This window comes from Pseudorca crassidens, chromosome 3 (assembly GCF_039906515.1).
Source record: "Pseudorca crassidens isolate mPseCra1 chromosome 3, mPseCra1.hap1, whole genome shotgun sequence".
NCBI lineage: Eukaryota > Metazoa > Chordata > Mammalia > Artiodactyla > Delphinidae > Pseudorca > Pseudorca crassidens.
In genome coordinates this window covers 13,941,129-13,963,981 of record NC_090298.1, presented here as the reverse complement: position 1 = coordinate 13,963,981, position 22,853 = coordinate 13,941,129, and the positions used below count along the sequence as shown (strand labels likewise).

Below are 22,853 nucleotides of genomic sequence, written 5' to 3'. Positions count from 1 at the left end.
AATATACTCCATAGATAACTTCCTAAAATGTGAAAAATTATAAATTCCGAAACACACCTGCCTCCAAAGGGTTGGTTAGGGAATTGAAGACCTAAATTAAACTGTGAAGGTAATGATTTTTCACTTACCTGCTAAGTTTCAGCGAAAGATAGTGAACTAAGGGGAATGACAAAACCATGGGTGCAACTTTAAAGGGACGACAAATTCAGTGACCCGACCTGCTCTCTACTTGGACATGAGGCAAGTCTCTCCCTCACTCTTGATTGTCACCATCTGAACACCAGGCTCCTTTGGCCAGGGTATTAAATGAGGCTTAACCCAATTACGAACATATTGCTTTATTTCTTGGTGGTAGTAAATTAAGGCTTTTTAGAGTCATACAGCACGCAGTGATTTGAACATTAGAATTAAAAAACAACAACAACAATGAGCATTCAATTTTGCAAAGGCAGGAAGGAAGCAATGTTTAAAAACAGATCAATTTCCTAGTGAGGCTTTTTGCTTGGTCTCTAAAAATCTGCTGAGCTGTTACCCCAGGAACCTGTGTCATAGGTACCTACAACAAGGGGAAGCAGAATGGGTGAAGAGAAGACGGGGGAAAAGGGAGAAACAGGGAAGGACAGTCCATGCTGGGCAATCGGTGTGAAAGTCGGCTTTGTCTCATGTTTGGAAGACGTTTAGGTGCTGTGGTCAGGTGGTGGGGATAAAGGTATTTGGAATGGGATGCCCCTTCTCTGGTTCTGGGAGCCATTTTGGACCTCTCCTCTCATTCCGGGAGAATTAAAGCAGCTCACTTGGAAGATGCCAGTGCCAAGGGTTAGGCACAATCCTTTGTGACTCTCAAATTCTGAAGCTTTAGACAGGGTCACAAGTCATACAGCAGGGAATGCTACCTTCAACCCCTTTCACGGTTCTAAACCTTGTGACCATCACTAGATACTATCCCCGGCCAAACAATTCCTTTTCCCCCATGGCACACAGCCTTGAGCGCGTCTCTAAGCTGCTGGCGGTGTTGATTGGAGAGGAGGTTATATTTCATACCCTACCTCCTGCTTCTCAACGTAGGACAAAGCCACGCACGAGTGCAGCTGTCAAGTGGGGCGTAGGCTCGATCTGAAACCCATTCCACATGCTTGACTTGCAGACGCAGAGGTTCTGGGTTTGGGTGGTGGATCCTTTGAGAAAGAAATGGATGAACTGTTTGAACAGTGACGGAGGAGGGCTGTTGCCAAAGAATAATTTAAGAGAGGTCATGGGTTTATTAACAAAAAGCAATTAAATTTCATGAAAACAAGCAGTGGAATTTCTGGCATCCTGACTTCACATGAATGAGGATAGCAAATGGATTTCTATCCAAATAGGACCATTTAAAATGCATACTTGGCAATGACTTTAACGTTGTATTCCAAGGGTCTGGTTGGTGGACCAGCGCCTAAGTCTTACCATTCTGTTCCTTCTTCCGTTTGTGTGGCACTTTTGAGTGGACAGGATTTAAACTACCTGGAAGTCTGCTCTGCATCTTGGACGGAGGACATGCAAACAGTCACAGGGGAAGGCACACAAGGTGGCAATCTGCAAGATTAAACACTTATGACTTAACCCCAACAGGCTTCATGTGATGAAGTCTGGATGCACAAGGAAACAAATAGATGAGAAAAGTAGAAATGTGATCTGAATGACAAAGAACCGAGGCGTCTGTTCCTCCCAGCTGTAGGGCAGATGTGTGCATGCATGCCACGTGTGCAGTGAGAGGGACTTGAAAAACCCTAGAGGACATGTGTTCTCTTGGGCCTCCCTTGTTAATTAAAAATTATGAGTGCCTTTCCTCCTACTTGAAACCACTCAGAAAGATCAACCTGACTGGGGGATGTGGGTTTTGCTGTGATTAGGAATCCCATGGCCTCCATACAATGGTGTGGAGTGGAGTGATGCCGAAAGCATCTGTGTATGGAAACCATCCATCTAGCTGGGCAGGAGAAGATGACCAAGAGACTCGCTCACCAAAACAAACAGGCTGTGAGTGATACTCAGATCGGAGTGAAGGACATACAGGACGCCGGTGGTGGCGTGCCTCAAAGCATTCACAGAATCAACACCCCTGGAAGAGGTAGAGGTCTCCTGTGCTCTATGCCAAGGAGCCTGTGTTTACTGCTGTCTCTATTCCCTCGGCTCTAAAATGGGCATGAAGCTAATCCTCGATCAGATCAGAGAATGGCCTCTCATTCGGTGCTGGAAGCCGAAGCCCAGAGAGGTCAAGTGCCTTGCCCAAGGTCACACAGCTCGTAAGTGGCAGAGCTGGGAGGTGGGGGAACAACGCAGGTCTCTTCCTCCACCGTGCTGCCTGCCACCTATGATTCTTTAAAAAGGTTTAGAAGCGCTTCATATATACCAGGTGCTGTGACGTTTATCTAACAAGAATTTGCTTGGGGGTGGGGCTGAAAAATGTGCTTTAGGCCAATCAAGAAGTTGAAAGAGGAGGCGGTCTGGAGAGCATTATTATTCTGATAATTTGCTGTCAGTGTAGGAGAGGGAGCAGTGGGGTAGGAGGGACCAGGGTGTAGACCTCGGGGCTGTGGCCAGGAGGAAGGAGACAGAGAGAAAAAGGCGCGTTCCTAAACACACTGCAATCCGCTTTCTGAGGTACATCCTTCTGAGACGAGAAACTGCCTACAAATGACCTGACCCCCCAAGAAACCATTGGCTGCGATAGAAATGTGCCCCCCAGCCTCCTTTCCTGGACCTCTGTTGCCCACGAGAAATAAGGAAAAAGAAAAGCCAGATTCCTAAGAACCTTCCTGGAAGAAACAGCTGTTACGAGTGGGTGTCGGCGCTTACATACGCTGCTTTGAAAAAACATTTTGTTTCGTTCATGTCTGTATGAAGACAGCGACGGCTGGAAGCTGTCCCTTCAGAAGAAGGCAGGGTTGGTGTGCTCGATGACGCAGCGCTTGCAGTGGCGTTTCACGAAGCGCAGGGCCTCCACGGACACCTCGCAATCCTGCACGTTCAGCATCTGCAGGTCGAAGCAGTTGGCCGCCACGATCTGCAAGCCCTGGCCTGTGATGCTCTCGCAGGACTTGAGGCTGAGCCGCTTGAGATTGAAGCAGTTCAGGGCCAGGCACTCCAGGCCCGTGTCGGAGACCAGAGGGCATTTGCCGATGTCCAGAGACTTGAGTTTCGCGCAGTTCTTGGCGAGGTACTCCACGCCGTGGTCCGTGATGCCCTCGCAGCCCCTCGCGTTGAGGTAGCGCAGCTTGCCGCAGTACTTGGCCACGTAGCGGATGCCCACGTCGGTGACGCGGCCGCAGTGGGCGATGCTGAGGTACCGCAGGCGGGACTCCAGCTTGGCGATCTCTCGCAGGCCGAAGTCGCTGACGAAGCGGCAGTCGCTCACGCTCAGCTCCTTGATGGAAGCGCAGTAGATCATCAGGTAGCGGAGGCCCTCGTCCGTGAGGCGGACGCAGCGGCGCAGGTACAGGTGGGTCAGCTGCGTGCAGTGCGCCGCGATGGTGTGCAGGCCTTCGTCCTCCAGCACGAAGCAGTCCGTCATGTCCAGGTAGCGGATGGAGATCTGTTTGCCATGCAAGGGGGACAGTTTAATGGAGGCCTCCCGGGTCAAGCTGATGCAGGTCACTTTGGAGCACCCTACACGAAGAGACAGAACACATGCTCAGAGCGACCTCCGAGAATTGGGGGGGGGGGGGGGCTGCGAGTGCAGTTGCGGGACTCCTTTACGGATTGCTAGCCCTCTCTGGATTCAGGTCCTGAGATTACCCCTTCCCTTCCCAGCCCCTACGGAGGAGGAACGCCAAGAATGGGCTTTCCATGTTCATTTCATCCCTTAACGACTTTGGGTTTAAGAGGCTTTGGGGCTCTAGAATCAGAAAGATAATGGTTCCAATTCCAGATCCATCACTAGTTGCCTGACGTTGGACAAATCAATCCTTCTCGGTACTTCCTTTGTCTTAAAATAAGGATGAGCACGTTCCCTGCAAGGTGGCTGTGAAGAGGCAATGAGACCATGTGTGTAAATATCCTGCCCTGGCCCTGGAAAGTTCGGGAAGCTCAGTAAAGGTTAGTTCTCACCCTACAATGGTCTGGTCCAAAGAAGTGAGATATGAGATAGAAGGGTTGGCCATGACCTGGGTGTGGCAGAAAGAGAGCATTGGCTTGGGAATCACAAACCAGTTCAGATCTACTTTTTATGGCCTGAGGCAGGAGGCTTAACTTTCCTGAGTCTCACGACTCTCCTCTGAAATGAGGATGAGTAGCTGGCGTGCCTCCACGGGGTATAATGAGGATGCAACGAGAGATAATGGATACGGACGTACTCTGAAAACTACGGCAAATGTATATACCAACAGTTATTAGTCTAACAAGGTGACCGTCTAGGGATTCAGTTCAACCCTCTTTGGTCAAGGAAGAACAATTGTGCCATCGGGATTTTCCCTCTAGCCCCTCAACCAGTTTCCCTGCCCTGCCCTTACAATCTCTACGGTCTATTCTCCTCACAGCAGCCAGAGAGATTCTGGAAAACAGAATTCCATCTATCATGCTCAAAGCCTTCAGATGGTACCATCTCACACCACGTGTAAAATCGAAAGGGGCCTCCAAGGACCTGCACCCCTGTGCCCTTATCTCTTACCCCCTCTTCCAACCCTACTGGCCTCCTTGCTGGTTCCCAGATGGCTCAGGTGCCCCCCTGCCTCAGCATGTGTGCACTGGACAGGGTTTCCCTGGATAGCGCCACGGGCCACCTCCACTTTCTTAGGTCTCTGAGCAAATGTCCCTTTACTGGACAATTCTTCCTTCTTCACCCTGTATGAAGTGGTATCCCCATTTATTTTCAGCACTTGTTATCACCTTGAGGCACTATATATTTATTTATTCACTTATGTATTTGCTGTCCTCACTCTGGAATGTGAGCTCCTAAGAAAAGGGACTCTGCACTGTTCACTGCTGTATCCCTCATACCTGGGTCACAGCTGGTGCTCACTAAGCATCTGTTGAATGAATGAATGATTTATAGAGTGCGTACGGTCTTTTCTAAGAAGACCTGATGGGATAATCCAACTTCCAACATTTAAATGTCCTCGGGACGTTGACCGTGGCTGATGTATACCTACATCGAAAAACTGATTATCTGTTCTATAGTTAATTATAATGCCTCTTATTTATGTTGAATTATGAAGTTTACAAAGTGCTTTTATAAACATTTTCTCACTTGATTCTTAAAAAAATCCATTTTACAGATAAGGAAATTAGTGCTGAGGAAGATATCTTTAGATGCCTCTTGAAACATTGTTTCCAACCTCCCTTCCCCTAAGAATGTCTGTTTGTATATGCATTTTATATGCATATATTTATACTATATATTATATAATTATATATTTTATATATAATGAATATTACATATATAATATATATAATATATAATGAATATATAGTTACATATGAAGCCCTCATTTAATTGTGTATTTCAGTTCACTGGTTATTACTCTTTAAAATATGTACAGTATATTTTTCGTATATGAATATAATTAATAGCCATAGCTGATACACATTATATAAATAAATGTATATGCATACATATATTTCATTCTGCTACATAGACTGCATATATACTTTTCATTTTCTCTTTGCTTTCCCCAAATCCCTCTGGCAGCTCTAAAGACAGGTGCCTCAACCCTGGCAGCTCTGTGCCTTGGTTGATGACGTCATCTCCAAGGCTTCTAAACGACCACGTGACAGTGCTAACGGGGACTTTTCCTCCCACTCCTGGCAGGCTGCCCAGGAAACTCGTATAAAATTCAGGTCATGGGAATAACGAGGTTCAGAAGCCATGTGCTACCAAGTCAAAGAATTTCAGGAAGGAGCAAAGCATATACTCCAACACTGGAGAACAAAGATGCAGCTTGTCAAGGCTGCCCACACTACTCCAGTGGGCTTCGTGGTTTTGCAGAACGTGGTTGGTACCCTTCAACTGTAACTTGGAAATCTTCCTTTATTTTGAATTTCTTTTTCATACTGACTGTGATCCTGCTTATGCTGAATTTATATGTTCACAGTAGTGGTTGCCCATCTGTGATGTTTTTCAAGATGATATGACAACCTTTGTTCCTAAACTCTTAGTTCCAGTTTCCTATTAAAAAAAAAAAAACCTAGTAAAATCTGCTGCACTCCAGGGAGGATACTCTATTTGGTCCAGGGAGATACCAATATATGCTTGGTTTTTGAAACTAAGCCCCAAATTTTATGAAATACTAGCTGAGCTCAGTTTTGGTAAAGACACTATTTTGATATGCTTGTATCGTTTTAGATCAATAATTTAAAATTTAAGCTTTAGCCTTAATTCTTACAGATTTGCTAAGTTTGGGTTGGAAAGAAAATAAATTGGTTCATGGCTCAGTAGGTAATATCTGTGGCTAGTGGAGGCATTCATACATAAGAGACATGGAGAGAACCTGAGAAATCATTCAATTTAAACTTCAGTTTTTAAAGATGAGGCATCTCAGATTCAGTGAGATTATAGGACTTGTACAGTCAGACTAGGGAAAAGTTTCCTGATCCAAGGTTTCTAATATAGCAGGGATGGTATATATAGCATGCAACTGATGAATTGCATGAGGGATTTACAGTAGATGTGTCAGCATGAAGTGAATATTTAGACACTGGGGCATCAGAAGTCTTGGGAGTGGTGATACCTATATGGGGATTCTTGGAAGAGAGAAACAATTTTAATACACAGATATGGAGCCCAGGTAGTATAAGGTAATAGTATGAGCAAATTCGAGAGACAAGAAAGCATAGAGGCAGAGGGGGAGTGAGGAGTGTTGATAGGCTAGAACATAGGATTTAATGGCAACTAAGATGGGAATGGTCCATTGGGATCAGATCTTGGGGGCCTGCCTTAACATTCAGGGTAAGGAGTAGGGATATTACACAACAGAGAGTGAACAGTATGGGTTGAATAAATCTGGGGATATCTTCAATTAATTCCAGATTTAGTTCAGCTTTCACAAATATGCTCTTCATTACCACTTCCTCTCATTATTGGGGTAATAATATCTACTTCTCTGGGATATAAAAGGCCTGATGAAGACCAACTACTGTCACTGAAGACCAACCTCTGCCCTGCAAGCATCTTAATAACAATGACAATCCAAAAATGATGATAACAGTTATGATTTACTGAATGCTTGCTACATAGTTTTCAGCAGAACACACATGTGAGGACTTATCATGAATTAACTCATTTAATCCTCCTAATGAACTCAGTTTTACTGGTGAGGAAGTTTTATTTACTGCACACAGCTTCCTAAATGCTCGTTCAGAGTATTAACCAATGACAACTTTGTTTGAATGCTTCAGAGGTCAAGATGACTGTTTAGGGCTTTGACACCCCTCTGTTCACTTCATTACAATATCGTAAAGTGCAGAGATAAAATATGCCTCACTTTTGCCCATATAAAGCTTGTAATGAATTGAGAGAAAGGAATCTGGAAATATACAAGTATACAGTGGCAAAACCCAGTAACACTCTACCTGCTTATACTCAAAAGGTAGACACCTGGGAGGAAACCTTCAGCTTACCGGGCATCAGGCAGGGAAGGCTTTACTTAAGGGATGCTTGCGCTGGGGCTCCAGCAATGAGAAATCTGTTAAGAGGGCTGTTGGGGAGAGGCAGGGGGCAGAGGAGGGAATGGCACGCAGGTCAGAGAGTGCCCATACATCACAGTGTGCACAGGCATGATGTGTTTGGGAAATGCAACTGGTTCTATAGAAGGGAGCACTCAGGTTACAAAGGAAAGGCGTGAGGTTTGAACTTGAAAAGGGCAGCTCACAAAGGGCCATATATACTCTGCTGAGGAACTTTTTCCTGTATGTCGTGAGGAGGAATTGGAGATTTTATGTAGGAAAATGAATGGTGAGGCTTGCAGTCTGAAGACATCCCTTTGGAGGCTGGCTGTGTGGAGGGCGGGTTGATGAGGCTGAGATGGGTGTAGGGACAATGATGGGGGAAGCATGCATCCAGGCTGGCAGGCAGGGGAGAGGGGACGGACTCGAGATTCTGGGGAAGTAGAGTCACAGGGACAGGATTCAACTGGTCTGATATAAAAGATTAGGAAGAATAGTAAGGAGGACTCCCAGATCTCCAATTACAGGGGACCCTTTTGAAGCCGTTTCACTTGTAATAATCACAAGATTTTATACTTCAAAAATTGTTTAGGGGCTTCCCTGGTGGCGCAGTGGTTGGGAGTCCGCCTGCCGAGGCAGGGGACACGGGTTCGTGCCCCGGTCTGGGAGGATCCCACATGCCGCGGAGCGGCTGGGCCCGTGAGCCATGGCTGCTGAGCCTGCGCGTCCGGAGCCTGTGCTCCGCAACGGGAGAGGCCACAACAGTGAAAGGCCCGCATACGGCAAAAAAAAAAAAAAAAAAAAAAAAAAAAAATTGGTTAGTCTTAATATATTCCATTGATGTTTAAAGATGTTATTAATTGTGATATTTAATTTTATATGTCAGCTTGGCTAGGGGATGAAATGCCAAGATATTTGGCTAAACCTTATTTCTGGTGTGCCTGTGAGCGTGTTTCTGGTTAAGATTAACATTTGAACCGGGGAACTCAGTCAAGCAGTCTGCCCTTCTCAGTGCAGAGGGACACCATCCAATCTGTTGAGGTCCGAATAGGACAAAAGGTGGAGGATGGAGAACTCTCCCTCTGCCTAAATGTTTGAGCTAACACAGTGGTCTCTTCCTGCCTTCGGACCGAGACTTACACCATCAGCAACCCTGGTTCTCAGACTTTTAGACTCGGACTAACTGCATCACTGGTGTTTCTGGGTCTCCAGCTTGCAGACGGCAAACTGTAGGACTTCTCAGATGCCGTAATTGTGTGAGCCAATTCCTCTTCATAAATCTCTTTATATATATACTATTGGTTCTATTTCTCCGGAGAACCCTGACTAGACTTTAATAAAAGGTAATAAGTGGTAATGAAAAAACACTAGAGCTAGTTATAGTAACTTTCAGTGACTTGAAAAGATGACTTTCAAGGTGGGCATGCTAGGGATGGGAGGGGCAGTCTCACGTCCTCTGGGGGAATTAGGCTCTAGACCAGCGATGAGTCTTCCAAAGTCAAGTTTATTGCCATTGAGGAGGCGGTCACTGTCAGAGGCCAGCTGTAAGACCCAAAGGGAACGAGGCATAGGTGAAATCACAATTTCTAGATTCCCTCAGAACTGGAGGGCACTGTTCAGAGGTGGTGATACAGATCCATCCCTATGGCTTGTTGGGTCCTTCCAGTTCATCTACCTGAAAATACCCATCACCACTCCTGCCAATATCTACAATTATGTGCTCTCGGTGAGTCAGAGCTTCCCCTGTGTACACAGTCTTTATATACCCAGATCACAGCGTGTCATCGGAAGACATGTGAAGAAGATACATAAATATTTTAGGTTCTGCAACGGGGCAGGTTGATAAAGACGAAGGGCATCAAGGCTTCCATGATGGTTAGCAAAGGGACCAAGCAGGATCGAAGCCCAGAAATTTCCATTCTCAAATAGCCAAAGTAGTTTCTGCATTTCTGAATTTCAAACGGACTCCAAGGACAGAACACAATTACTTGCAGCCTGTACTGAGGGTGCATGGGCTGCCCCTTTAACTAAGATGAGGATTCCAAAAATGAGTCATTTTCTAATCTGAGAAAATGAGGTGTTTATAAGAGGCCCACAAGCTTCAGAATCTTAGCCTGTTAAAGAATCCAATCCCTTAGCCCCCCGTCCCCCCTTTTTTTTTTAAACGAAGAGGAAACACATCTAGAGAAAGCTGTGAATTGTCCCAAATCACAGAGTTCTGAAACTAGTTTCTACCACATCACAATGCTTTCTTTTTCCAGAAATCCTTGGGGGGAAAATGTAAGAAAACCTTTTAGTTTCCTGCTTCTTTATGCCAACAGCTGCTCATGACGAACTGAACATACAGTTTCTATGGCTTTGTCCTGGAGCCAGCTGAAGGAGGGGGGCAAAGAGCTGCTTTCCAGCAAGGGAAAGAATCTGCGAGAAATAATTGACTGTCATCTGAAATATTTTCAGATGTCGGTTTTCAAAAGAGAGAGCGAGCTCAGAGAGGCGACTTTTACCTCAGCTTTTGCCGGAGGGTATCATTTACCTCAGATGCTTGCAAATCCCCAATTCTGTTTATTCACCCATCACAGTGGTTTTTACTTCTTGACCCTCTTCCCCAACAATCCCTGAGGTTGTAGCTCACGCTGTTCATTTCTTTAACTCCCTGATGCATCTTACACATTTCAGCCTCTCGAATGTTCGTCTTCTGACTGAGCAGTGGATGAGATAAAGAAAGGCTGTTAGTCCGGCTGGATCCACGTCTGTCTGGCGCCTAAGTATGAGTCTGGGTTTTAATTCTTCCTGCCTGAGAGAGGGCTTCAAGCGAAGCAGCCATGCTGGGATTTCCTTCATTTTTAAAAGGAACTAAAAAGGCTCTCCCTGGTGGGCCCTAACCTTGCAGTACTAATTGAGAACTGTGCTTGAGAAAAGGTGCAAAATCAACCCAAGGGTGAGGAGAGTAGGGGTGAAATAGGAAGAGGTGCTTGGCCATGATGGATTTTCCCCAATGTCTGCAAAATGGTGAACAATCACAATCACAGGCCACAACACAGAATCAGCTTAGACACAGCACTCAGGCTCCATGAAACAGTAACCAGTGGATGTCAGGGCACTTTCTAAACTACCTCCGTTTGAGTTAGAGTTGGTTCCTATTTATCTGTGATTAGATGTTTAGTTCCCATTATCTACGGTTGCTCTGAAATTACTTTGAGAATGATGGGGAGGAAAGACACGCTTAAAAGTCACCCCAACTTGAACTGCCGGACAAAAGGTGCCTCTAGTTCCTCTAAGAAGTTGACATCATTTGATGAAAGGCATACCTCTGGCCCCCAGGGTCATGCTTCCGTAAAGACAGTCTTTCAGGAAGAAGAGTCAGCCTCCTGACCCCTGGCTATCACAAGGGGGACCCTTCCCAGGTGGCAGCGTCCTTTACGGGTTCGGGATGGTGCACTGGGAAGGGCCTGCCGATGGCAGGTCAGTGGCCACATACCTGACACATCCAGATGCTCCAGATTGGGACAGAGGGACACCACATCGAAGACTGCCTCGTTGGAGATATTGTAGCAGCCCGAGACTTCCAGCCGCCGGAGCTCCGGGCAGCGCTGGGCAATGGTGTAAAGACCTCGGTCCGTGAGCCGCCTGCAGCCACTGACACTTACGGTTTCCAGCATGAGACAGACGTTGGGTGTGTCCTGACAGAGCCTGCGGGTCAGCACCTTGAGGGCGCGGTCCACGTTGACGGTCTCGCCCGTCAGGCGGATAGTCCTCCAGAGGCGCGGGTCCCAGGCCAGGTTGTACCAGCGGCGGCACACGCGGGCGCAGCGGCACAGCTGGTTGGTGGGCAGGAAGGAGAAGATCTGCACCATGGCGTGGTCCGGGAGCCGTTCGATGCTGGCCTGCTCCTTCGGGGGCCGGGAGGCGAGCCGGATGAGCGGGTGGGTGAGACGGGTCGGGGGCGGGGAGTGGACCATGGCCACCGTCTCCCCGGTGACGGAGGACGAGGAGGTGGACGAGCCCCTTCCATTCTGAAATCCCGGCAGGTTGGGTGGACATATCAGGGCTGGGCTGGGCGTGCTCAGTGTGCGCATGCTCAGGTCGGAGTCTGGCAAAGGACATAGATAGAGCAAAGGGTTAAGGATGGCCAGAGCGGAGCCCCGGGAAGGAGGCAAGGGAGGTGACACTCAGGCCACTGACATCCTTCCTGGGCCGACCCCTGCTGAATCCATCACCGGAAGTGGAAGCACATGCACGTTTCACCCCTTCCAGAAAAGGGCTAATCCTCCAATATCTACATCAGGGGTGGGCACACTATCTGTGAAAGGCCAGATAAGAAATAGTTGAGGCACTGCAGGCCACATGGGTTCTGTCTCTGTTGCAATTATTCAGCCCTGCTGTTTTAGTGCAAAAGCTGCCATAAACAATTCGTAAACAAGCAGTCGCCGCTATTTTTCCATAAAATTTGTCCTGTAAGAACAGGTCAGCTGATTTGGTCCAAGGGCTAGAGTCTGCTGACCTTTGATCTACGTTAATGGCGATTATCTAAAGGGCACAAGGGCTGTAGTTTGCTGACCTTTGATCCACGTTAATGGCGATTATCTAAAGGGCACAACTTCAAAGTTTCATTATTTCTATACTGGGAAGGAAGCTCATACGTTATGAACACAAACTGATTTACTTTTCTAATTATGCTTTAGTTAGGCAGATGGTTACACTTCATTTACGAATGAGGGGAATGTGTTTCCCAAGAGGGGAAGACTGGCCAGTGGGTATAGAGAACATTTGCTGTCTCTGCCCTCACCTGCCCCCTGGGGTTCAGTCCCCCATCTTTTGATAACCATACCCCAAACTCTGCGGTCTGAGTTCTGGGGAGCCCCTGCTTCCTTCCTCCATTAGATCTAGCACTTCAGATGGTATTTCCAGGCCTTGAATATCTGTGGCAATACTTATTTTTCCTTCTTAGTAATCATTCCTCCCTTTGCATTTGAATAATGTGACTCATATTCTGTTCCTCAGAACCAGAAAGATCACTTGATGAAGATGCAAGTGGTTTTTGTTTATGAGGGATTGAGAGTTCTTTAGAATACTGCTTTAAGAAGTCTGCTCATTTCATAGCTGCCCCTCTCCCAACCTTGAGAGACATATATACATATATATGGAAGAATTTATTCTCGTGCTATATAAATATATTTATATAATATATATTTTACATATTTAGATGGATAGATTTATTTAGGAAGACATTTATTCTCTTTGTAAATATGTTTATATATTTCATACAGATGTGTGAATATACATATATATATATGTATATATACATATATACACACACATATATATATATATATATATATATATATATATATATATATATATACACACATAGAGAGAGAGAGAGAGAGAGAGAGAATGAATTTACCTCCAAAATACACATTTCTTTATCTGTGAAATAAGTGAGTTGATCTAGATAATTTCTAAGTCATTTCCAGCTCTAATTATAGCTCTAAAGACTTAAACAAAAATTCTATCCTTGTGTGCTTTTTCACATTTCGTACCTTCAGAATTTTCAAACACTTGTCTTTTCAAAGAACTTCCGGCAATAACATATAACACAAGAACTTCTGACACAGGACATCTCTGCTGTCTACTTGTAGTTTTCCTATTGATATACTTTTTCTATTTCTATGTTTTCTTTTGAATTTACTTCTCTGTAACCTAACACTGAGACTGTCCTACACATGTCCACCATTATTGCTCCTGGAGCATCCTTAAATTATTATCTGTCCACCCCTCTCCCCCCCCCCCCCCCGACACACCTATAACATACACCTTGTCTGCCTTTTGAAATGCAAACACCTTTTGTGACTGAGTGCAAATGTCACCTCCACTAAGAATACTTCCTTAGTGTCTTTGAGATATAATTAATCCCTTCCCTTTGGAAATTCCCACCCTTTGTTATACAGGCATGTGTGAATTTATCTTTCCCTAATGAGGCTCATTGTATTATTTTTCTCACTTTTGCATTTCTCCCTATATCCCCATATCCTTTGTCACGTATCTTTGCAGTCTTCCTAGGCAGAGTATATTTCTTTGGTCCAGTGATGTTGGCTTTGGCCATGTGACTTGCTTTGGCTAGTGAATATCAGGGGATGTGATTTGTCCAAAGCCGGTTGTGTGGTTGGGCTTGCCCACCTGCTTCTGTCATCACCATGGGAAGAACATGCTCGACTGGTCCACTGATCTTAGGATGACGAGAGGTCCATCATCTCATCAGATGAGCAGACAGAACTGGCCCCAACCTGCAGCTCAGGGCCAAGCTCAACCAAGCCTGGCTGGAGTCAATGAATGCCCAGATGAACCACAGACGTGGGAGCTAGAATACTGAGTTTTGGGATGATTTGTATCACAGTATTGCTGCGGCAACAGACGACAGATATGTCTTCTATTACACTAAAAACTCCTTTGAGACAGGATTAAATCCTTTTCTTATTGTGTCCTGGCAGCCCCTGACGTAGGTTTATGGTACATAGTAGGTGCACATAAATGTCTTGAATGGAAAGGAAATATTTATATGTTTAAAAAGGATTAATACCTAGCTTGGCATGTACTTTTCTATCCCAGGTGATATACATACTGCATTTTAAGTCATTCATAAGAAAAGAAATATGTACTTCTCTCTTTTGTAATCAGCTACAATAAACAGTAAATCTTTAAGGAAAAGCTTAAGTGTAAACCAATTAGGGATTTCAGAACTGCCATGCAAGCTACCACGGTACTAACCATCATTACATGAACTCCAAGAATTGCCTCTGAAGTTACCATTTTTCTTAGGCAGTTGAACAACTTCTTTTGGACCAGGAAGGAGGGGCAATCAGGCTTTCAGCTCTGACATTTTAGCAGCTGTGAGGGCTCTGAAATCTCTCTCCTGCCTGCCTACATTCTGTTCACCTTGAAAGAGAAGACACTTAATTGTTCTGTGGAGACCTGCACGGCTTGATTTAGGCCCCCGAGGAATGAACTATACTTACGGTGGAGGTGGAGTGGATTCCTAAAACCTGCATCTATAACGGGTTCACTTTTCGTCTCTCTTTCATACTCCCAGCACTGGATTATAGGAATGCATCCAGATTGCCTAGCACTGCTGTGCATTCAGTAACGCTTTTAGTTTTTTCTTTCTTTTCTTTGCCAATAATCATGCCCTGGTATTAAGGGAACTCACACTCAGAAAAAGATGGCAGTCTGGCACCTCCGTTGGGAAAATTCTGCCCTGGGAGACTCAGGAGCACGGTAATGGCTCTCCTCTCTAGTGCTTGGCAACAGGATTCTCATCAGTAATTCACGATGGCTCTGCACTGCTCCCCAAGGTGGGAGTAGAGTAGGGGAGTCTGGGGGATTTCGGCCAGGACACCTGGATGTGTCTTTTTCCAGAGCGTACACCAGGTTTCTCTGAGTTTTTCCTATTTATTCTACAGTAGGTCAAAAACCCTCTGAGAATTTTTGCAATTTTGTCATAATTGAATAAATAGCACCCGATAATTATAAAAATAATGAAGAATGATAAGTAATGCTATGGTCTGAACGTTTCTAGCCCTCTCAAAACCATGCTGAGTGAATCTTAACCCCCAAGTTGATGGTCCTAGGGGTGGGGCCTTTGGGAGGTGATTAAGTCATGAGAGTAGAACCCTCATGAATGGGATTAGTGCCTTTATAAAAGAGACCTCACAGAGCTAGCTCTTACTTCTGCCGCGTGAGGTGACAGTGAGAAGGCAGATGTCTACGAGGAAGTGGGCCCTCACCAAACACCGAGTCTGCCAGCAGCCTCTTGGACTTGCAGCCTCCAGAACTGTGAGAAATACATTTTTGTTGTTTATAAGTCACCCAGTGCCTTTCTGCAATAGTAGCCTGAACAGACTAACACAATAACACCTGGAGATATTTATATCTAGATGTTGTCACAAAGTATCTTTTCTTGATATTTTATATCCAGAAACGTATATATTTGGGGAAATAGAAATACATAAATATATTTTTTTCGCAGAATACATGCACACACATACACGTAAGCACATATTTTTAATTTGGAAATAAGCGCTATTATGGAAAAAGTATGCATAGCTTGCCACACAGTTTCTTTTACCCTTTGATACTTGGAGCCATTTATTGCCACAAGCGATGACTTATATAAACAGGAAGTACTTTTTCCATATAGAACTATCAAGAGTCCTAGAGTATCAATGTCTATGTGCCAGGAAAAGGTAGTATGGCTTCAAATTCAAAACAAGGACCATTTCCACTACCAAGTCATGTATTCCATGTGCCCATGGCACTGCAGAAGGACCTAGTGCTCTCTTTGTACATTGTTTTCTCTCCTATGTCCTTTTCAGAGGACTGGCAGCTAAATGGACATTGGCAACAGCTGCTAATTTTTCTGATAGAGCTTAGAAACAAGGATGCTGATGCCCTGATACCTGGACACACACACAGAGAGGAAAGGATCAAAGACAAATATTAAGACGATAGAGTTAGAAGAAACCTGGAACCCTCCTCCTGGCCTTGTGACATTGCAAGAGAAACAGAAGCAGAAAGAAAGTGACTTTATATGAACTTAGAATATGACTTTAGAATATTTTGTAGGAATGAACATATTTTCATATCTGAATACCTATTCCAAGTGAATTTCTACCTATCTGATGTCTTGAGGGCAAACTCAACCTGTTTATCTTAGCAGTAGGGTGATACCCATTGGGAGATAACACAGTATAACAGAGAGGATATTATCACTACTTTTTTTTTTTTTTTTTTTTTTTTTTTTTGCGGTATGCGGGCCTCTCACTGCCGCGACCTCTCCCGCTGCGGAGCACAGGCTCCGGACGCGCAGGCTCAGCGGCCATGGCTCACGGGCCCAGCCGCTCTGCGGCATGTGGGATCCTCCCGGACCGGGGCACGAACCCGCGTCCCCTGCATCGGCAGGCGGACTCTCAACCACTGCGCCACCAGGGAAGCCCCCAGGCATTGTTTTGAGCAGGGAAAATAGCACGGCAGAAAGTACCAAGTGAAATATACATCTCCAAAAGCTTCTATCAAGAATCAAATCTACTGATGCTTGCATTAAGTGTCCTTAAATCCTGAGAAGTCCTTTTGATAACTGGAAATGGGGATCACGAAATGGCACAGAGTACCTTGTTTAAAAGCCCTTCTTCCCTGCTGCTTCTATGGTATCCACATGGCCATGAGGCGCAGATACCACCCACAGCGTTCTTGGCAAGAATCATTGGAAGGGGGGTATGCAAAAGCCGCTTGGATCACTCCTTTGAAGATCAAATGTCCCCTGAAATATCAGGACAAGGAATGCCCAAACTCTTAGGAGACAAATACATCTTCATCACATATGAAAAATTTCCAGAATGTACAAGGTAGGTGGCTTTTGAAATTTACCAAGACTGCTGTCTACTCTGCAGACAATCTATGAGCAAACCTTTTTCAAAAATAAATACATGAATTGGTAATGGAATCAGTTAAAGGTACACTCAATGAATTACGTCGTTGTAGGATGGATCAGTGAATGGACGGATGGACAAACAAAGCTATAAAAGGAAAAATGATAAAATCTGCAAAAAAGGACATGTTTGGTTAATTTCACATATAAGAATGGAATTGGAGGGCTTCCCTGGTGGCGCAGTGGTTGAGAGTGCGCCTGCCGATGCAGGGGACGTGGGTTCGTGCCCCGGTCTGGGAAGATCCCACGTGCCGCGGAGCGGCTGGGCCCGTGAGCCATGGCCGCTGAGCCTGCGCGTCCGGAGCCTGTGCTCCGCAACGGGAGAGGCCACAACAGTGAGAGGCCCGCGTACCGGAAAAAAAAAAAAAATGGAATTGGGAAAGAGGATGTCAGTTATGAATGTGTAAGACTCTAAGAAAGATAGAGATGAACACATGTGAATGTCATGAAAGCAGAATGGGAGAATTTAAGGAGAAGTGAACAAACCGTTTTTTGCAATAGTACATGTATTTTGTGGCCTGTGTCTCTTAATGATATCGGGAAGCTGGATATATCCCCCAAACCGAAAAAGAACATAAAAACACACACCACTGATGTCTGCAGGAAAATGTACAGAATAAACTGCAAGGAATACATACACAGGGATAGACACTGGGTATGAAAATTCAGTAGGTTGCGCTGCTGCAGATTCCTGGATTACAGATTTATAGGCAGAAAAGAAAGTGACGATTCATTTATTCACTGGATCATTTAACACACATGCTTACTGTTGCCTGAGTGCCCAGTGTGGTCTGGAAAGCAGGAGTTTTTGCACTTGAGTAGATTATAAAGCAAATGTTCCCGACCCACCTCCTTTCTGCACTGCAGCCCCATTCAAGTACATCCACAGCAAAGACTCTGCCCTTTCCAATTGCTTGTAGCCTTTAGGGAGAGAGAAAAAAAGACTCTCTGTTGAGAATGTGCCTGAATCACACAAAATCCAGGATGGAAAAGGATAGAAAAGTACGTCTAAGTCTGAAAACATAGTCAGTTTTCAGGAGTCCAAGGTAAGGACAGTGAATATAAAATCTCCTAGTAGTGGAAAACATTTGAATTAAAGAATATTTTTGGTAAACTTTTGGATTTTCTCAACATGAGGCTAATTTTTATTTCATACAATGGAGATCGTAAATCAAATGAATAGAATTATACTTTTTTATACTGATATTTTCATCTGTTTTCTAAAATAAGAGACAGTGGATACTTTAAAGTTTAAGGACTCATGGCTCCATTAATAATTTCAAACATTTCCAAGTATGTGAATTATGTGCGAATGATGTGCTTTATGTTGTTAAATTAAATATGTAAAGAATACCAAAAAGTATAGCTGTCTTTTTCTGGAGGGAAAACCCTATGACCTTTTACTCTCATGGTTTCAAAAGTCCTGGAAATTTTACCTCTTCAGTAATTATAGTACAGTATCAAAAATATTCAAGGCATCTCACGCATACATGCTTATTAGACACATTTTCTTCTAACTAGATAGCTGCCCGTTTTGTACAAGTTTTTATTTTCAAACCACTGCTGTTTACACTCTAGGAAGTCATATTTACATTGCATTGGCCTTTCAATGTCAAAATTTACAAAGCAACTCTGCATTTTCCCCCTCTGATTACCAAAACTTTTGTGCAAGATGCTTTCCATTGTAAGCTGCCTTTCTACTCAAGAACTCTTGCCATAAAAAGCAAAGTTTCTTTTCTTAGCTTAAACTCAAGCTTAAAAAAATAGATCCATAAAACCTAGCTAGTAAAAAAAAAATACAATCTAAGAGATCTCTCTTCTTGTTTTATTTCAAAATATTTTCTTTTAATGTGGTTCACATCAAAGACACACCCTAGAACTTATTTGAGGTATTGGTTGCTATAAAGTGGAAATTTATACAGACAAGGTTAATCCTGCATTTTACCTGGGAGGGGTTACCTTTAGGACTCAAGGGTTCTTGTTGGGAATGTCCTTCAGAAGGTGGCACCCCCCAGGATCAGATTATGGCTAAGACTTCTGCCCAAGAATAAAAACCCTGCTTTGTCAGTCACCTGGATCAGTCCTATAAAGGTAGAGGTATGGTGATTGGTCCCTGAAATCTTGACAAGGGCGTGAGGGTCCTCTCATATCAGGGGATACAGTCTAGTCCAACGCCTGGCTCTATTTTTATGCTTAACACCAATTCCTCAATTTATCCAGTTTTTGACTCTAAACTGATTTGAGTGTGGAGTCTATTTTGTCCTTTAGCTCCTCTAAAAGAGAACAGTCACACTGCTAAGGAAGCGTTTAACCCACGTTGCCCTAAAAGCCATAATATTATATAATCAATGAAATGTACAGAATGGCACCTTGGGAATCTATAGTGCAGGATCATTTTGTCTGCAACGCAGAGTATCTAGAAAGGATCTTTTAGACAATTTATTCCTGAGGAAGTATCAAGTGGCCTCAGAAACTATGTAAGAGTCCTGGATTATAATTCACAGCCTCCTTATGGCTTTACTTTGTGTTGAAATGATAACTTCCTAGTACTTTTTAAAAAGTCTGTAAAATGGCAAAGGGAGATGACCTTACGCGATTTATTCTTTAATGGAAAGCAGGATGTTTTATCCCTGAGTACCACTGCTATTAGACGCAACCCTTTTCAAAAGGTGAGGAGATATTCTCCTTTGGGTAGAGCATGTTTTTAGAACCACTTTAACCATTTGTTCATCTTCCTTTGTAATAAAAAGAAAGGTTCAGATTCAAAGTCTTTGACAGGCAGCAGTTATTTAGCTAGCATTTAATAACATTTTAATGTTTTGTAAAAATGATTCTTTATAATTTACTCTTATTTAAAAATCATTTAATTATGACAAACGATACTGGTCTTTCAAGTAAGGTTATGAATATCTGGCTTTTAAATAACTTAAGTTTACTTTTAAAAATATTAAGTGATAGTATTTAATAGTACAGGTGTGAAGAGATATGGCAAAGATCATGACGGCATTTGTAAATGTCTCAAGTTTAGGAAACACTGTTAAGGTGAAAAGAACATTGAAGACGGATGAACTTGGATTCCTGCCTCTGCATTACTATGGGCAACTTGCATCATGTGAGACAAGATGCTGAAACTCCAGGGGCCACCAACCTCCTCTTTCGTAAACTGGAAATAATTCCACCCACTTTACAGAGTAGTTAGGTGGAGTCCATGAAAGGTTAAGATATTGCTATCTGTAGAAGTGTTTGGCAAAAATTATAAATCTCTACTGAGGACCTCATGGGAAAGAATTTCTGGGCTCTCCTGCTATGGGGCTGAGTTTTTAGGGGCATACTCTTCTGGATTTCCAGTGAGCAGTCTCTTGGCCATCTTCTCCTGCCCCACTAGATTTCATGTATAGTCCCACCTTCATAAATTTCTTATTGTTGCTGCCACAAACCTTTGAAATGTCTTTCACGTCAATGGGGGGTGATAGGGGGAGAATAAAGATAAATAGAATATAGATAAAAATCCATGGTTAGAGCACAATGTACTTTTGGCGAACAAAATATGACCACTGCATTTACTGGCAAAAGAATACTGTAATGGTGAAAGTCTTTTCTCATAGTTTATTATATATATATATTTATTTTTATGTCACGGTGGACTGCTCTCTCCTTGAAATTTCTCTCCTGGTTTTGCAGCACCTTTCTCTCTTCTGCTTTTCCTTTCTCCTTCTCAGGAGCTGTTTTCTCACCCTCTTCCGTGGTGCACCACTTATACACCAGTGTTTCCACAGAGTTTCATCGTTAATTCTTCTGTTAGCATCTGCCCCCCTCCTCACCGTGGGCTCATGCGCTCACAAGGCTTCAGCAAGTGCCTCTAAGCTAATGACTCCTGAAACTCAAGTTCCAGTCTAGACCATGCTCTTTCTGCATATCTCGCCCAGACATTAAATACATATAGCCAAACACCTGCTAGAACAGTGCTGCCTACTATGGTAGCCACTAGCCATCTAAGGCTACTAGAAATTCAATTTATTAAAATTAACCTAAAAATTCAGCTCCTTGTGTGCACATTTCAGGACTCACTAGCCACATGTAGCCAGCGGCTGTTTTACCAGACGGCACCGATACAGTACAATTCCGTCACTGTAGAGAGTTCTACTGGACAATGCCATCTATACTAACTCTTTCCCACAAGTGTATCTCCAATACAATATGTACAAGACTGAATGCATCAATACCCTTTGGGAAACAACCTTTTCCTGTTACTTTCTGTATTGGTGTTAAGGTATTACTGCTGGTCAAGTCTGCCTCCTAAGCTGGAAATCTGGGAATCACCTTGAATCCTACCTATATCTAATAAGTTGTCAAGTCCCTCACTTTGATTAGTTTATGGAACTAGGATTCCCCTCCCTTTCTCTGTCTCCACTGCTATCTCCTCAGTTCAAGTTTTCATCATCTCTGTCTTCTCTCAACAACTCCTTAACTGATAGCCCTTACTCTGGCCTTCCTTCCAATTCTCCAGCACTCTAATATAGTCTTGGCACTGCATTTAGAGTCAATTTTCTAAAATATGGTCCAAGTCCCCTGCAACAAAACCTTGAATGGCTCATACCTTTCGTTGGGGTTTGAACTGGGTCCCCTACAAAATTATGCTGAAGTCCTAACCCCTGGTACCTGTGAATGTGGCCTTACTTGGAAAAAGAGTCTTTGAAGACGTAATCAAGTTAAGATGCAGTCATACTCAATTAAGGTGATTCCTAATCTGATATAACTGGTGTCCTTACAAGAAAAGAAAGCAGAGACACAGGGAGAGAAAACACAGAAACAGACACAGAGGTAAGATGGCAGTATAAAGATCGAGGCAGAAACTGGAGTTATGCTGCCATAAACCAAGGAACATCTGGGGCCACCAGGAGCTGAAAGAGGCAAGAAAGGATCCTTCTCCGTGTCCCTGCCAGCACCTTGATTTTGGACTTCTAGCCTCCAGAACTGTGAAACAAGAAATTCTGTTAAGTTACCTGGTTCGTGTACTTTGTAACGGTAGCCCCGAAAACCAGTACACTTCTTCCCATACTTTTTAACTGAATGATTATTATGTGCTGGACATTGCATTAGGCACTACCTAGGTAACAAAGTCTAATCTTTTTTACAGTGTGTAGGAGACGCTTCCCCCAAGTTCACATCTCAGAGCACATGCTCATGTTGCTCTCTTGGCCTAGAAGTTCTTTTCCCCCAGACTAACTGGTTGATTCCCAGTCATTGCTCCAGTTCCCAGTAGGATGTCAGCTTCTCTGTCAAGCCTTTCCAGATCCACCCAGGCTGAATTATTTAACTACTTTTACTGTTGCACAGAATTGTAGCTGTACCATGGCCCTTTTCACACAGTGTCTCTCCACCCACAGGACCGCAAGCACCTTGAGTCCAGGAGCTGCTCTCCTGCATCTCTAAGTCAATCAGGAGTCACAACTGGATTCGGCCACCAAGAAACTGTCTACCTAAAGAGCAAAAGGAAATGTTCCTTGCTTGGCCCTACAACAAACCCCTTTCAGTTTTCTTTTGTTTGGAGTTGGAAATATTTATAGGAAGGGCAGATCTTCTTCCCATTATGAAGGAATTACGTCTGCATAAACCCATCATAAGTTGAAAATATCTTAAGTTGAAAGTGCATTTAATACACCTACCCTACTGCACATCATAACTAGCCAAGCCTACCTTAAACATGCTCAGAACACTTACATGAGAACACAGT

General features: G+C 43.9%; 1 protein-coding gene across 5 annotated transcripts in view; it reads right to left on the bottom strand.

The window, feature by feature from the left end:
• Positions 1-322: 322 nt before the first annotated feature.
• FBXL7 (F-box and leucine rich repeat protein 7) overlaps positions 323-22,853 on the bottom strand; it is a 419,768-nt gene continuing 397,237 nt past the window's right edge. For all 5 annotated transcript variants that reach the window (XM_067730409.1, XM_067730410.1, XM_067730408.1 and 2 more), the window contains 2 exons: positions 11,117-11,728; positions 323-3,645 (listed from right to left, as the gene is read on the bottom strand). In XM_067730409.1, the coding sequence (XP_067586510.1) occupies positions 2,909-3,645; positions 11,117-11,728 (1,349 nt within the window). In that variant the 3' untranslated portion in view covers positions 323-2,908. The remainder of the gene's footprint in view (positions 3,646-11,116; positions 11,729-22,853) is intronic.